This window comes from Hyalella azteca, unplaced genomic scaffold (assembly GCF_000764305.2).
Source record: "Hyalella azteca isolate HAZT.00-mixed unplaced genomic scaffold, Hazt_2.0.2 contig10877, whole genome shotgun sequence".
Classification (NCBI taxonomy): Eukaryota; Metazoa; Arthropoda; class Malacostraca; order Amphipoda; family Hyalellidae; genus Hyalella; species Hyalella azteca.
The window spans coordinates 1-14,187 of record NW_025940896.1 but is presented as its reverse complement, the minus strand read 5'-3'; the positions used below and the strand labels follow the sequence as shown (position 1 = coordinate 14,187).

Here is a 14,187-nt window from a genome sequence, read left to right as displayed (position 1 = left end):
GCTCTAGTAAACGTCGTAGCCGCGCCAGCTTCCCAGAGAGCGGCGTCATACACGCGTCCACCACCGCGTCCAGCGCACGACTACCTGTTGCTGCAGCTGCCGACCTGCCGCAGCTACCCACGCCATGCACCTGTTTAATCAGCTACCTGGCCGCCTCCGTACACACGCGCAGGTGCTTTTTCCGCTGTTCCTACAGCTCCCGAATTTTCGTAAGTCACGTCTCCGCTGGCTCGAAGCTCGCGTAATCCAGTTTTTTCTGACAACAGTTGCGCCAATGGATGGACGGGTCACTCTTAGCATCTTTCCGCTCACTTTCAGCTGCTACGTTTATTTAATAAATTAGATTCATTTCTTAATGCACTCGATTGTTTATACGTTTAATTGTGGATACTTGGATTTTCCCTGACTGTAATACAATAATTTTTCTTTCTACTGGCAACGGCTATGCTGAATTCCAGCTCCATTTAACATATAGAAGCAACAAGACGTGTCTTTAGTGGAGCATCTTTACATTCCGTGTCTTGAGTTCCGGAGACTGGAAACTTCAAGACTTGGGGACGGGAAATTTCAACGAGACATCAAGTCTATCATCAATGTTTCTAACCCTTCGCCTTGTTCACTTCCGGAAACCGATGCTTTCGAAGACTCACTACTCGTAAACCAAACGCAATCTAGTGACAGTGGATGGCTCTTCTAAACGATCTCTTGATCAATCCGTTCACTCCCAAGCTCGGGCTTGCACTCCTAAGCACTCATTTTTAGCGCATTTTCTCATATATGGGAAAAAAGCGCTGTTGTGCTCGTCGTGTCCGTCCGTCCGTCTGTCCGTGACTTCACGTTTTCGTCGATTTTGAGAAAATGCGCTCTCTGTCACTCACTGCAGTGAGTACAGAGTTATTTTTTTATAATTAGTTTCAAGACTTGTGGCGTACGAAGCCCCTCCCAGCCTGTTCTCTGTCAGATGTCTATATTTCCTAAGCACTCGGTGTAAATTGAATTCGCTGCTAAATAGTTTAGGTTCATTGTTGGAGTGTTTCGAAGCCTTACCCTGATCTTCCTATTATAAATATAAACAGTTCATAATTTTTTTCTCCATGCGTATGTTTAAACTCAAATGGCGTTTATCGTAGTATAACATGGTCCTGAATACATTTAACATAATAAATTCATAAAATTTAACGTATTTTTTTATTATTCAAATACAGTCGATACATTAGAGACGAGATCTGATTGATCATTAGAGACGAGATCTGAAGAGCCGAAGACGAGATCTCCGGCTCTTGTTTACTCCGTCGCGGTCTCCTCATTGAGCCTGAGCCTTTATTGTTCATTGAGCATTGTTCTGTTGAAGGCATCATTGCCAACGAAGCCATTTTTTCAAGCTGACCATAGAGTCTGTTCTATATCTGAGGCAGCAACATTCATGGATGTTCGAATGCGTATATTGACAATTTTTCAGCTCGCTCAAGCAACTGCTGAGAGAAATTCCCGACATTTGACTGTTAGTGAAGACTTTGCTTGCACAAGTATATTTCTTGGCTTTAAAAATACTATTGGTATAATGACGAAATATTTTCTGGAGAATTAGAGTTAACTCCTCACTTCACAATACTATTGAATATTTATTAAATTTTGATCCAAATTAATAGCAATTAGAATTTCAGCGCGAGGAGAATTCGGTCAAAAACAAAAGCTATTGCAAGCATTCGGACGATAAATTAGGTTTCTCATTAATAAAACGTCATAAAATGAGTGATGAATAAAACATGTACGTACATAGAAGTATCACAATGTTCAATAGACTATATCTTGTGGTTTTCATTCCATCGTTAAACATTTTCTTATTCTAATATATACTGCACGAACGCCCACCACTTAAATCATATACATTGTAGATAAGCTCATTCGTTGTTGGCGATCTTAGGGAATATAGGCTGAGCATTGAATTTGCGGTCTAAATTTATTACGAACTTAGAAACCTCACTTCACTTTTATATAATTTTAAATCATCTCCCGAGAGTCTCCCTTCCAGCAATGATTGGCAGCGGGATGGAATTTTCTTCTATCTTCTTAATTTTTATGATCTGATAATGGACAAGAATACGACACGGCCTTATTATATGATCAGAGAATCCGTTCTCTTAGTATATTATCTTCTGAGGCTAGGGCTAAATATATATCTCATTCCATCAAATCGTTTCTCATTTCTCTTGCATATATATCTCCCGAATATGCATAATTATACACGATTACAGAACCATAACGCATTTGATTATGCAAAATCATTCCCTCAATGTTGGAGTATATCAGAATAGAAGGAGTTATGGAAGGCAGACACTCGCGAGATTCCATTCATTGGAATAACAATAGCGCCAGGTAATTGTAAATTGAAAACAATCATTTGCCCATTCAACTCCTCAAAAATTTTATCCGTTGTTAGAAATTCACGAGTGATTCCTCAAAGTGGCAATCAATTGATCTTCAATTAATAAACCATAGAAGCTATGACAGCTAACTTGACTGAGCAAGTCAGTCAAGTGCACTAATTTCCTCGGAATTAATAGGATTTTCTAACGATCTTACGACGGGAGGCTGGACATTGACCAGCCACGTGGGCACCAGCAGCTACCACTAGTAGCCAGGGTGGGGTTCTTTGAATGCAGTTTATCAGCGTCTAGTTTCTATAATTTTTCACCTAGTGGAAATACATTTTTACACTATCCATCGATACCCTGTAAGCGTCGAAAGAACAAATCTGTTTAATAAAAATAACTTAACAGTGAGTATTCATCACCGGAACACAACTCTTTTCCGACTCGCTCGTTCGTCCGCAACTTGAAAGGCGGTCTTGATTTCACTCTTGACCCATCTGTACAGCCCGCTCCTCGACCCGCCTGTCACCACGGAGAAGACTGCAGGTGGCGCCTGGGGACACTGCAGGCTCGTCTGTACCCCCGCTAGGCGGTAGAGGCCGTCACGCACGCTGGGGCACACTAGCGCCGACCCTCCGGCGCCCTGAGAGCGGAATGACCGAGAATTTATTTATGAATAACAAACGCATTAACAGTTGGTATAGTCTAAAATATCTAAAATTACTGCACTGACCCACCATCAGTATTTGTAAATTGAAAATCACACAAGGCAACTAACAAAGAAACCAATAACTCAACATTGCATGTCTCACCAGACAAGGACTTTCACTTGACGTGGATCCAGCGCATACAAATGTATGATGGAGTCGCAGTTCCGGAAGACTCGTGTCACTGTCCCTGTGCTTTGTTCGCGTGCCGCCATTCACGTGATACGATGATATTGAGTTAGAATATCGCTGTGTTTTACTCGTTTGCGTGTCATGGCTGTCATAAATAGCTGGTATCTCTTCAGTGGTGTTCTGGGTGCGGAGGTTTGCCAGCTGCTGCTCCCGAAGCTGCGTCTGGCAAGAGGGGCCAGGAATCAGTGGCGCAGTCAATCTCTTCAGTAGCGGCTTCTCGTCAGGAACATCTGCGGAGTGAGGATGTACAGTTAATTAAATTTACGTTTTAATATTTTATATACTCGACATTGCTTCACTGCCGTTAGCACAGCTTTATTTATTTTAAAAAAAGATTGATTTATTATAAAGCAGTGTGGCAAAGTGTCACCCGACCTAGCGACGTGGCGGCCCAGCCCGTGACGAGGCAGCGCGACGGGTCCACGTCTGAGAAGGACGAGGCCAGGCACAGCGGCTGTACGTGCATGCTCGTCGTAACTCGTCGCTGTACAATCAAAAGAACTTATCAGTGACCAGCTGTAGTCTGTACTTCCATAATTTGTGACCACTCACGTGTGGAAATATATGCATAAATTTAGCTTCTATTACCGCAAACAGCATCTTAATACTATAGCAATACGTTGGTACGCCTTCGTCTGTTAAAGAAAATTTTGCAATTAAAATTCACTAAGAAATAGCTGACCCTGAGGATAACGAGAGCAACGTCGTTGACGCCGGTCGCTGCGTCGAACTCTGGGTGAAGGACGACGCGCGCGACGAGGAGCGTGTGGTGGGGGAGAGGCTCGTCCTCTGACGTCACGTCCCAGTCACCCAGACGCACCCGCAGCAGGTGGACGTTGGCCCTGCGGGGGAACAACAATGAGCTGCTACGATGAAGGCTGTCTTGATGTAGGGACAGTAAATTCTTTTTATGGGACTAGACTAAATCTAGCAGAGGCTAGAACAGAATCATAGCTTCAATAATTGTTTCAAGTGAATCGATCCGCATTTTTAATAGAAATCTCGTCTACATTTATTGAATCTTTTTTGATAAATTCAATATCTATCGTTGCTTTAAAATTAATAAAATTGTATGGGGCCTCTTTTCTGATTCATCTGATAAAATAAGATACGTCACACGGGTGATTTTAATTCGAACAGCTCACTGGTAATAAACAAACAGCAAATTCACAACTGAATGACGAAAAAACTCGCATTCATTCCTTACAGGCGCGAAATAAACAAAAAAAAATAGTACAAGTTATTACTTGTACAATTTCTTGTAACGAGTTTTCCTTGAAATAGTACAAGTTTTCATTTGTGCACATAGACTTTTCACAGCAGACGCCCGTTCGGCGCCCGCAGGTACTATAGTACGTGACAAAACTGACCTCGAGTTGTATTTTCGGAAAGTTCAAGATATGCAAGGTAGCTCAAGGTTCCATGGAATTTTCGCAAGTTCGAACACAATAAAAACAGATATTTGGAGGCACGTTTTGAAGGAAAGCCTCAGTGAATAATGAAGCATTGCACACTTGACGCGAGATCAAATCACTCGCCGTCATCGCACAAAGATTTACCGCCGAAATTATAAAAATATAGTGAATCGACACTCGAGAAATTAAAACCATATTCATGAAATCTCAACATCCATTAATGAGAGTAGTCACTAGACTTTTAATGCCACGTCATTATCTTTAAGGGTTTGAAGAAAACATAGCACATTCCAAATGGCGTTTGCAACAAAAAGACAGTTTTTGAATGAAGCCATTTGCTTAGTCGTTTCGGTGACGTGATCCTCATTTTCGCTTGGCTTCTAATGATTATTTTCTGCTAGAAAATGTTATCAGGGAACAATCGATCTTGACGTTTGCTACTCTATTAAAAAGTGTATCTATCGTATATGTACTTATATCAGTGCTTGAAGCCTGATCCTGAGAATAGATAGGGGTTGGTTGGGCGTGTTTACACGAGACGGATCGTGCCGGTATATTACAGGGACGATCAAGCGAGAAGTGGTGGAAGCAAGCGACATTGAAAAATGAAAATGGATGGAAGAGTTAGATTTTAAAAATTATTAAAATTAATAAAAAATGAAATGGGCATTGACTGTTACATTAGAGCTCTACTGATTTTCCGTAGAGCTCGAACTCTTCCATCCATTCTCAAAACAAAATTTTCTGTGACACTATTTCCAAGATGGGATTCGGGATGACGGGCTTTGTGATGACGAAATAAAAATATTCCCATGCTACAAGAGTAATCTCAATAGAGCAATGTCCCCCGAAACCCCAACTCGACAACTAAACACCATAATTTCTTTCCATCATAACACGACTTCAGTGTCGACGAAAATAAAAGAAAAGTAGAATTTTGCACCACAAAGAGTTACCATGACACAACTCCAGCTGCAGTAAGAACCACTTGCGGATGCACGAGGCTGCCAGACCCCCGAACTTTGGCCACAAGTTCACCGTTGAGCCACGCGTCCTGGAGCACCACGGCCATCCAGGGGTACTCACCGAACTGGCTCACGTGCGCGCCGTAGTGCGTGTCGAAGTCCTGCAGTGTAAATAGTTTAGCATCGATAGAATTTGGGACGTTACATCAATACGATACGTAATCAATAACATACGAGTTTAGCATCGATAGAATTTGGGACGTTATATTAATAATAAGCATTTTATTAAAGGCACCGGGTAGTGTTTAACAAGGAACGGGATTTTAAAATGTCAGTCTCTGCGTGCTGCTGAATGGCATGAGCATTGTGTTAAAGTGAGAGAATTGATAAAACATAAAATTTGTTAAAAAACAGTAAACTTTACAAGGGAGCTCGGGAAGAAGGTTATTCGTGTAAAGGGTGGAAACAGTTTTGACTAATCATGCAACAATGGTAATTACGGTGAATATCATAGTTGAATAGATAGAATTACTGCCGGGGAATTATTTTTTAAGTGGAATTGGCTTAGAAGATGAAGAATCCATATAGTGTGTCTTTAGACGCTGGTACGAATAATATCAGTATCCAGTATCATAGAACTCGTTTTCTGAAATAATCATTTTGGATAAAGGTTTAACAAATCCCTTCGTGACATAAGAAAGACTAATAAGTACCCACAAGTCACAGTGATGAATGATGAAGCTCGGTTAATATAATAGCATTGGTTATGGTAAAATATTGACGCTACTCACCCCTCCAGATCCAAAATGTTCATAATTTTGACACGGCTCATCTTCAAATTTATTTAATTCAAGATCCTCCGCGTTGCTGAACGAGTTTCCTCTTGATCTATACTGCACCACGGATGAATACGGCCGGGAGACGATTGGACCGTCGCTCAACAAAGGCTGCCGAGATCTTGGGGCGGCCAACAACACCTTTTCTAGAAGACCAAATGAATCGTCGTCCGCGTAATGTTGGAACTGTCCGAAAGCGCTCCCACCAGGTAATGCTGTTACTTTATTTTCAGGATGGCTCGTTGATTTATTTAAGTTTTGTTCGTTATAATCGCTCGATTCAGTTTCCTTTATTCCAGGTGGAATTTCGGTACTGTTTCCAAACGACTGTCGAAGAGTACTTGGGTCTCCTGAATTTAACGAATTTTTTTCATGTGCATGTAATGTTGGCTTTAGAATGGAGTATTCTTCTTCGAGAAATATTTGTTCAGCAATAGTAGCCAGTTTGGGATTTTCTGTAGAGCTCGAAGCAATATTTTCTGTGACGCCATTTCCTTGCAGCGCCAAAGATTCCTGAATTGTTTTTGCGGGAGCTGAGGCGTCTCTGGTGGCTAAATCAGTCCCTATTGTGTTCGGAACGTTCTCAACCGCAAGCACTTTTGGAACCGGATGATCGAGTGAGTTCGGAGATGCTTCTAATTTGGAGATCATGCGTTCACCTCGCAGAGTTGATTCCTGAACACTTGAACGTCCATGAGTAACTTGCGGTGAATGTATTTCTCGGGCCAACGGCTGCTTCGGGATAGCTTCATCTTGCGAGTTCGTTGGCTTCGCTGTATCAGTGATCAAGAGGAACTCTTTTATAACATTTCGAACCCAATCTCCTGACTCATACACGAAGGATGAGTAAAAATCGGGCAGGCCTCTGACACCACACTCGACCCCGCCTGACAGAGCGCCCACCAGCTTGTATTGACCGTTGGGCGACAAACTGGGACAAACCAATGGAGCGCCTTCATCTCCCTAAAATATAAATACACATAATTAGGTTGTGAACTAAGAGAGCAGCCATAAAATGCTGTGTAAATAATATAATAATATAAAATATATAATATAATATTATAATATAATAATATAAAATAATCATGATCAATTGTTCCACTAACAGTAGGTATTGCTATCAACAATTTCATATCCCGTTGTTTGATTAAAGTTTCCATCAAAACTCTACGCATCAAGACAACAATTTCAAATCCCTTTGTTTAACTAAATTTTCCATCAAGACTCTACGCATCAAGACAACAATTTCATATCCCGTTGTTTTCTAAACTAACAAAATTTTCCAACAAAACTCAACTCTAACTAAAGTTTCCATCAAAACTCTACGCAGCAAGATACTCACACGACACACACTAGGTCCTCCGAGACCTCCGCCACAAAGTTGCGACTCATGCAGCTGAAAGTAAGGGCCCAGCTGATGCCTGAGCCGCTGTTCGCAGGTGCTGTTGTCGAGGACAGGTGCGTAGATGCGCTTCAGGATGTCAGCGTGTTGACGCGTCCCTGTATCGATTGCAGGGCAAACCAAACCTTGTTAGGCTGCTGGCCTGCGAGCCAAATATCGCAGCGCGATTGAGGAAGAGCAGCAGCGTGCGCTCATATTACGTACAGGCCAATAGGCTTGAAATTGCAAGGCTTCGGGGAAAATAGCCTTGTAATCATTGTTGAAAAATAACAGAGAGGAAAGGTACAGTTGTCAATTTGGCTAGGCAATCAATAATGAATTGATAATTTGAAGAACATATGAAAATACAGTAGGTATTACTTTCTTGAGATAAACTTTAAATGTGGTCATTTGTTCAACCTGTTAAAATTTCGCAAATTTTTGTTTGATTACCTGAACTTATGAACGAACGATTGAGGGATTTTGGAATTCTGAATAAATCAATGAGCCACAAAAGTTATGAAGCAGCGCACGTTACAAATATTTCAAGTCTCTGAATTTTTTGGTTTAAATTTTACAGAAAATTTTTAGCCAGATTGTCTGAAGTTATTTTAGAATTAGAATATTTTATGTTTCACAAATATTCATCAATTTTCATGCCCAACCACCAAGAAATAATCGATCATTTGATATTATCATAATCTAATGGCCCCACAAGAGGCTAATTAAAATTCATATAACAAACTTCCACAATTGTACATGAATTTAAAAAAGAATGTTTAAAAGTATTCTTCAATTACCTCTCCCGTAGGCGCCCCAGCCGTTGACGACACAGCGCGACCTGTCAACCTCCGTCAGCGAGTCCGCCAGACAGATTGTCTGCACCACGTCAGTCTTCCTCACCGGCTCCTGAGGTCCACGGAAAATATTTGTGTAATATATACACCGTCTTGATGTTAGTACGGGAATATTTTAAATTCATTTGGAAAATAAAACCTTTTATAAAGGGTGATACACGGAAACTTCCTGTTTTATATTTCGCGTCAAGCCGCCAAATGTCGTAGGAAAAGGGCGGGGAGTATTTCATATAAGAGACAAGGTCATGAAGTTTTGTGTTCCGCATAGTCAGTTGTCACTATGCATTGGAGTGCAAAGCTTTTTTGGCCTCCAAAACGGCTCTTTCTAATGGCCATTTTGCAGAGATATCTCAGTCTAAAACAATATTTTGTCGAGTGCCTCATCTCCTTGAGAAGTGACTTTCTTTGGGCGGCCCAATCCCCCGATTTGCCTCCGTGTAATTTTTTTATTAGGGTTATCTTTAATCAATTGTTTACAATGACTGTCCAAGGACCACACCTCATTTGAAGAACATCATACGTGAAGTCATCGCCAACACACCCGTCACTATGCTTTAGCGAGTTGAACGGAACTTCAAAAATCCGATGTGGTCTTCAAAACTAAGTGACACAAAAATTCAGGCATTTTCTGTTTCAATAAAAATTATGTTGAAATGATATCTTCACTGGTTCTATTTACATTGAGCTTTTAAATCAGGAAGTATCCGTGAACAACCCTGTATAATGGAACTAAAGCTGGGAAGTCGAAACTACCACTCTGTTGAATGCCTTACGCATGTCATTTCCAGTTCATGCATCGCAGGGCGGCTTGACTTTTGAATTTCTACAAATGCATCATAAATATAATTTATATTATATAACAGTGGTCAATGTTGGTGAAATATGTTACTCATTTCCTCTTAATCAGTCTGTAATCATGAAACATTTTCAAGTCGAGGGACCAGTCCTCTACCCTCACCCGTAAGATGATGACCGAGACATCGTGTCCTGAGTTCATGGTGGGGTTAAATCCAGGATGGAAGAGCACGTTCTTGACAAGAGTTCGCTGCCGGCCGCGCCGCAGCTCTTCCAGCTGATCTTCAGAGTATCTTTGTCTTGGTTGCAGGAGATTGTTGTCGTGTTGAACTTGTGCGATAGGTGGAAGGTTTTGGTTCTGTTGATCAAATGGGATATTTCTGGTTTCTGTTTTACGATCATCGAGCGGTATACGGTGATTATTACATCCAAAATCGAGATCAGCAGTGCCAATGCGGTGATTATTATAAGTAGTAGGTTGCCGACTTCTAATAAAAGGCAAGTTTTCCAGTCCAAGTCCAGAAGACCCTGACTCAAGTCCATCCACAAACGGATTGAAGTCGCGTCCTTGCGAAAGTTGATGGAACTTCTCTGGTTGTTGATTCCGTTGCTGTATCTGAAACGTGTTCTGAGGTAGGAAGTGAGCTTGACGCGTGAACCGGCGTTGTGGCGATGAGAAGGTTGATAATGAATCAAATCTACGACCTGTTGTTTGGAAGTGAGACTGTGGATGGTGAGGCAAGAAATTAAGATTGTTTGAAGTGGGCTGATGGCGCAATAAATGAGGGTTGTGTAGATTAGGCTGATGATCTTCGTCCGTCTGTTGATTTAAAGAACGGTCCGACGTTCTGTCCCACTCACCCAGCACTGCCACCAGCGTGTTGGGGTCAGCCCTGCATATACAAAAATATCGTCAAGTATTTTCCGTATATTTTATCTATCTATGTATTAAAAATAGCTTAGCAATTTAAAACTATTTTACGCCCGATTTTTGAGAAAATCTCTCCAGAGCGGGCAAACTTTAACTGAAAATTAGTTCAGAATAGCCTTGATTGCTTATATTTTGAAAATATTTCCAATGGTAATTAAAGAAAAACTGCTCAAAAACTCTAATCATCTTACTAGGTTGTCACTGCAACGAGATATTATGATCAAGACGGCGCTTATAGGCGAACCCCAATCTTTATCATTGCAGAAATAGAGCGAAAGATTCATGCAGCAATCATTAAATATTGCAGTATTAAGCAAATTATTTTCAAAACTTAATAACATTAAATCTATTCAGTATACCCATTATGTTGATAGACAAGTGAAAGATTGCCGCCATGCATAATTGATAACGGTTGTGTGAGCCAAAATTAAGTATTTAAGTACAAAGCAACACATAAAGTTCAGCTTTAAACAAATAATGCGTCACCCACCCTAGCATGATGTTGCCGGTTGTGATGATGAGCTGAGGGTGAATGAGTGCCCCCGCCCCTCTCACCGAGCACTCGTCACCCACGCAGTCCTGCAGCAGCGCCACCCACGGATGCTCTCCGTACTGACTTTGCTGCGGCAGCACCGACAACTGCGGCTGAAACACCCAGAACACGAGTCACATAATACAGCGATGTTGTGATAGATAATTAAATTTTTACAAAAAGTTTTTGAATTTAGTGTCGTTCAGTAGATTTGTTAGAACATAAAAATGCGAAGAAAACCATTTGGTGATAATGGATAATAGTACAGGGAGGTGTGGATAAGGTAATAAGAAACTGAAGTAAATGAGCAAAATAAAGTAATGAAGTTGACATCTTGAATTTCCGGCAGAAGGGCATTTTGGTGAAGACATTACTTTTGGGTGAGAGACAAATTACAAGATTTTATTAAGATATTCGCCATGCGAGAATTTATGATGCAAATCGAAGCAAACCGATAAATCGAAAAGAAGCCTTTCATATGTAAAAGTAGCTAATTAGTGAGAAGGGAATCTATAAAAGCTTTATTATCAAACATATTCACAAAATTAAACCCATTCATTGGAAAAACTAGAAATTAAATGGAGTAGAGGAATATAAAAGAAGTCTTAATCACACAATTCAGAAATTTTTCAATCTTCAATGTCATCTTCTGTTTTGACTACTCAAATAATTCATGTGTATTTTTCAATGGGAATGAACTGTTCAATTTGGAATGTTTAATATTAGCGGTCACTTTATTTACTGATCGAGTTTAAAACTTGACGATTCTCACTCACTGTTTGGTAAAAAATCCATGCTCAAAGTATGGTATAATGTACCACACTTAATGTTTTTTTTTTTTTTTTGTTACAAGCCAAATCTCAAAAAAATGTCACGTTATCAGTAAGCGCGCAAATAAATTTGTGCAAAATATATGACGCACATGATCAGAAAATCCAGGCTCTAATCCAGATAATATCTATGCTATTTCGGCAGCATTTCATGTCACGCAATAACGTTCTTATTGCCGTTCAGCTCGTCGGTTCAAAGAACCAATATCTCACCGTCAAGTTGGCCGTGATTCTGTAGCCCACGCACTCGACGAAGGTCGCGGTTTCTTCAACTTGATTGCCCGTCAAGTTTAAACTTTTCCGAGCGTATTCCTCTTTAGGGCTGTCCATTTCTTCGGTAACTTCACCGTTGTTGACTTCAGCCGTCGATAGCTCTTGATCAATCACTGACAAGTTGGTCTCGGGGAAGCTATTGTTCAAAGGAAAGACAGTCGTAGCTTCAGCGTTTGCTGAAGACGAATAATTACTGTCTTCGGCAACAGGAAGTGTCGTGGTCATCGATGTAAGATTTACGCCACTATTCCTTTCCTCCGTGAAATAATCTTTCACGTTTCGAATAATCTTGTCAAAAGTAGAACTTATAGTCGAAATAATTTCGTGCTCCTCTGAAGGGTCTTGACATTGCGGCGCTTCGGGAAGAACGCCGACCAGTTTATAAATGCCGTCTGTGAATCCTGGGCAGACCACTGCTCCTCCAGAACGTTCCTGTAGCACAAAATCTTACTTAGATGGAAAATTAATAATAGAGCAATTTATTACGATTTAAGCATCAGAACATATAACGCTTAGAAATTTCGCTATAAAATCATCGGAAAATCAGTACATGATCCGAAGTATCAAAATTCTTGAGCCCATGCACGATACTGACAAAATATAAAATGTAAGACTAATAATATGGCATGAAATCAATTGAATCAGAACAATTCTATTTAAACAGCTCTCAATAAATGCAGAATTGATGTGATATTTCAAACAAGAAAACATTACTGACTGGGCAAGAGCTGAGGAATCTGGAGCAGAGCGGCGCAGTATCGGCGCCGGCACTGCAGGGCAGCACGGCGCTCCAGACGCGGCGTAGATCGGCGTCCCACGGGCCGGGGCCTGGGGTGCAAGCCACGACACATTATATTCAAGATATATTCAGTAATAGTTCCCATTTTAACACGCCAATAACTCTCTTCTAATTGAATGAGCCGGTATCATTTATTTCTCACCGAAATTGCCAAGTGTTTAGTCCTTCGAAGAAAATAACGAAAGTGATGAGGAGTAAATCGAAGTTGCAATTTATAATTCATAATCTAAAATGTAAACTCATTTTAGGTGTGCAAGATAATAAATCATTAATTGCAATTATGCGAAAATCCCACCAGCATCCTAGCCAACATGAGGTTTTATTCTCGCGCAAGCAAGTGAGATCGACACATTGCCTGAAATCAACATGATTTGAAAATCATACCGCTTCAGCTACCAGCATGCTACAGAAGTAAAATTTCTTGTATCATAAATTGTTTGTAACGATAGAAAAGTCTATTGAATAAATAAAACCCCTAAAATAACATTAGTATACAAGCACACATTCGTTTTGAAAAACTGACGGCTGCTCCATCACATGCCTGTTAATGTTAATGACTTTTGTGACGCCCAGCCAACCTACAACCATTGTTTTTAGCTGAAGTTTGAGACTGTTAGTCAACAACATGTCAATATATCTACCTGACTTTTGCGACGCCCAGCCAACTTTCAATCATTGTTTTTAGCTGAAGTTTGAGACTGTTCGTCAGCAACCTTTTATTTACCTGACTTTTGCGAGGTCCAGTCGGTCACCATACAGCGGCTGCGGTCCACCTCCATCAGAGATCGCGCCAAGCACAGGCTCTGGACGGTCGCATCAGCTTGTGCTGGTTCCTTAAGATAACATGATTTTTTAAATTAAACTTAATATTTTATTGAACTGAATTTTCTTCACCGGTTTATAACAAAAAATCTCATATATTATGTTAGAAGCACTCAATGTCAATGTTACTCTATATTTTCATTCAAATGTAAACGTTTTTACTCCTCACTTTAAGGACAGCGAGTGCCACTTCCTGCCCACCGGCGTCCACCAAGACGACGTCAGCGATGTACTTCTTCTGCAGGTGAGAGGGCGCCACTGACGGGTGCTGCCTGAGTCCCAGGAGCGCGCAGATAAAACCTCCAGAAAATCTGTTGTGCATGGAACCAGAATGTTCCCTTACCCCCTACATTTTAATTTCAATATCAATAAACTAAACCCTCTTACATCCCACGATGTCTTATACAATGTGCTCAAGCAGCGTCTTCCATTAAGGTGCGACTTGGCGTCAGGGACCCAACCTCAAACTGCGTGTAACAG

The 14,187-nt window shown here is 40.8% G+C and overlaps 1 protein-coding gene across 1 annotated transcript; it reads right to left on the bottom strand.

Annotated features, from left to right (window-relative positions):
- Positions 1 to 1,749: 1,749 nt before the first annotated feature.
- Positions 1,750 to 14,029, bottom strand: LOC108664918. Its single transcript, XM_018151615.2, has 14 exons — positions 13,877 to 14,029; positions 13,610 to 13,718; positions 12,805 to 12,914; positions 12,027 to 12,518; positions 10,942 to 11,096; positions 9,684 to 10,413; positions 8,669 to 8,777; positions 7,830 to 7,987; positions 6,443 to 7,450; positions 5,643 to 5,812; positions 3,954 to 4,113; positions 3,647 to 3,755; positions 3,185 to 3,501; positions 1,750 to 3,015 (listed from the first exon to the last, which is right to left on the bottom strand). The coding sequence occupies exons 1-14, from the start codon at positions 14,027 to 14,029 to the stop codon at positions 2,791 to 2,793; spliced, it is 4,005 nt and encodes a 1,334-aa protein (XP_018007104.1). The 3' UTR covers positions 1,750 to 2,790.
- Positions 14,030 to 14,187: the final 158 nt, after the last annotated feature.

Bases quoted from the DNA above. Each gene is read 5' to 3' on its own strand.
- LOC108664918 (XM_018151615.2), bottom strand. From the start codon at position 14,029: ATGCACAACAGATTTTCTGGAGGTTTTATCTGCGCGCTCCTGGGACTC. The intron at 7,451-7,829 runs GTGAGTATCTTG...TTTATATTTTAG, and splicing joins GAGGACCTAGTGTGTGTCGT to GGAGATGAAGGCGCTCCATT. The intron at 3,016-3,184 runs GTGAGACATGCA...TTCCGCTCTCAG, and splicing joins CAAGTGAAAGTCCTTGTCTG to GGCGCCGGAGGGTCGGCGCT.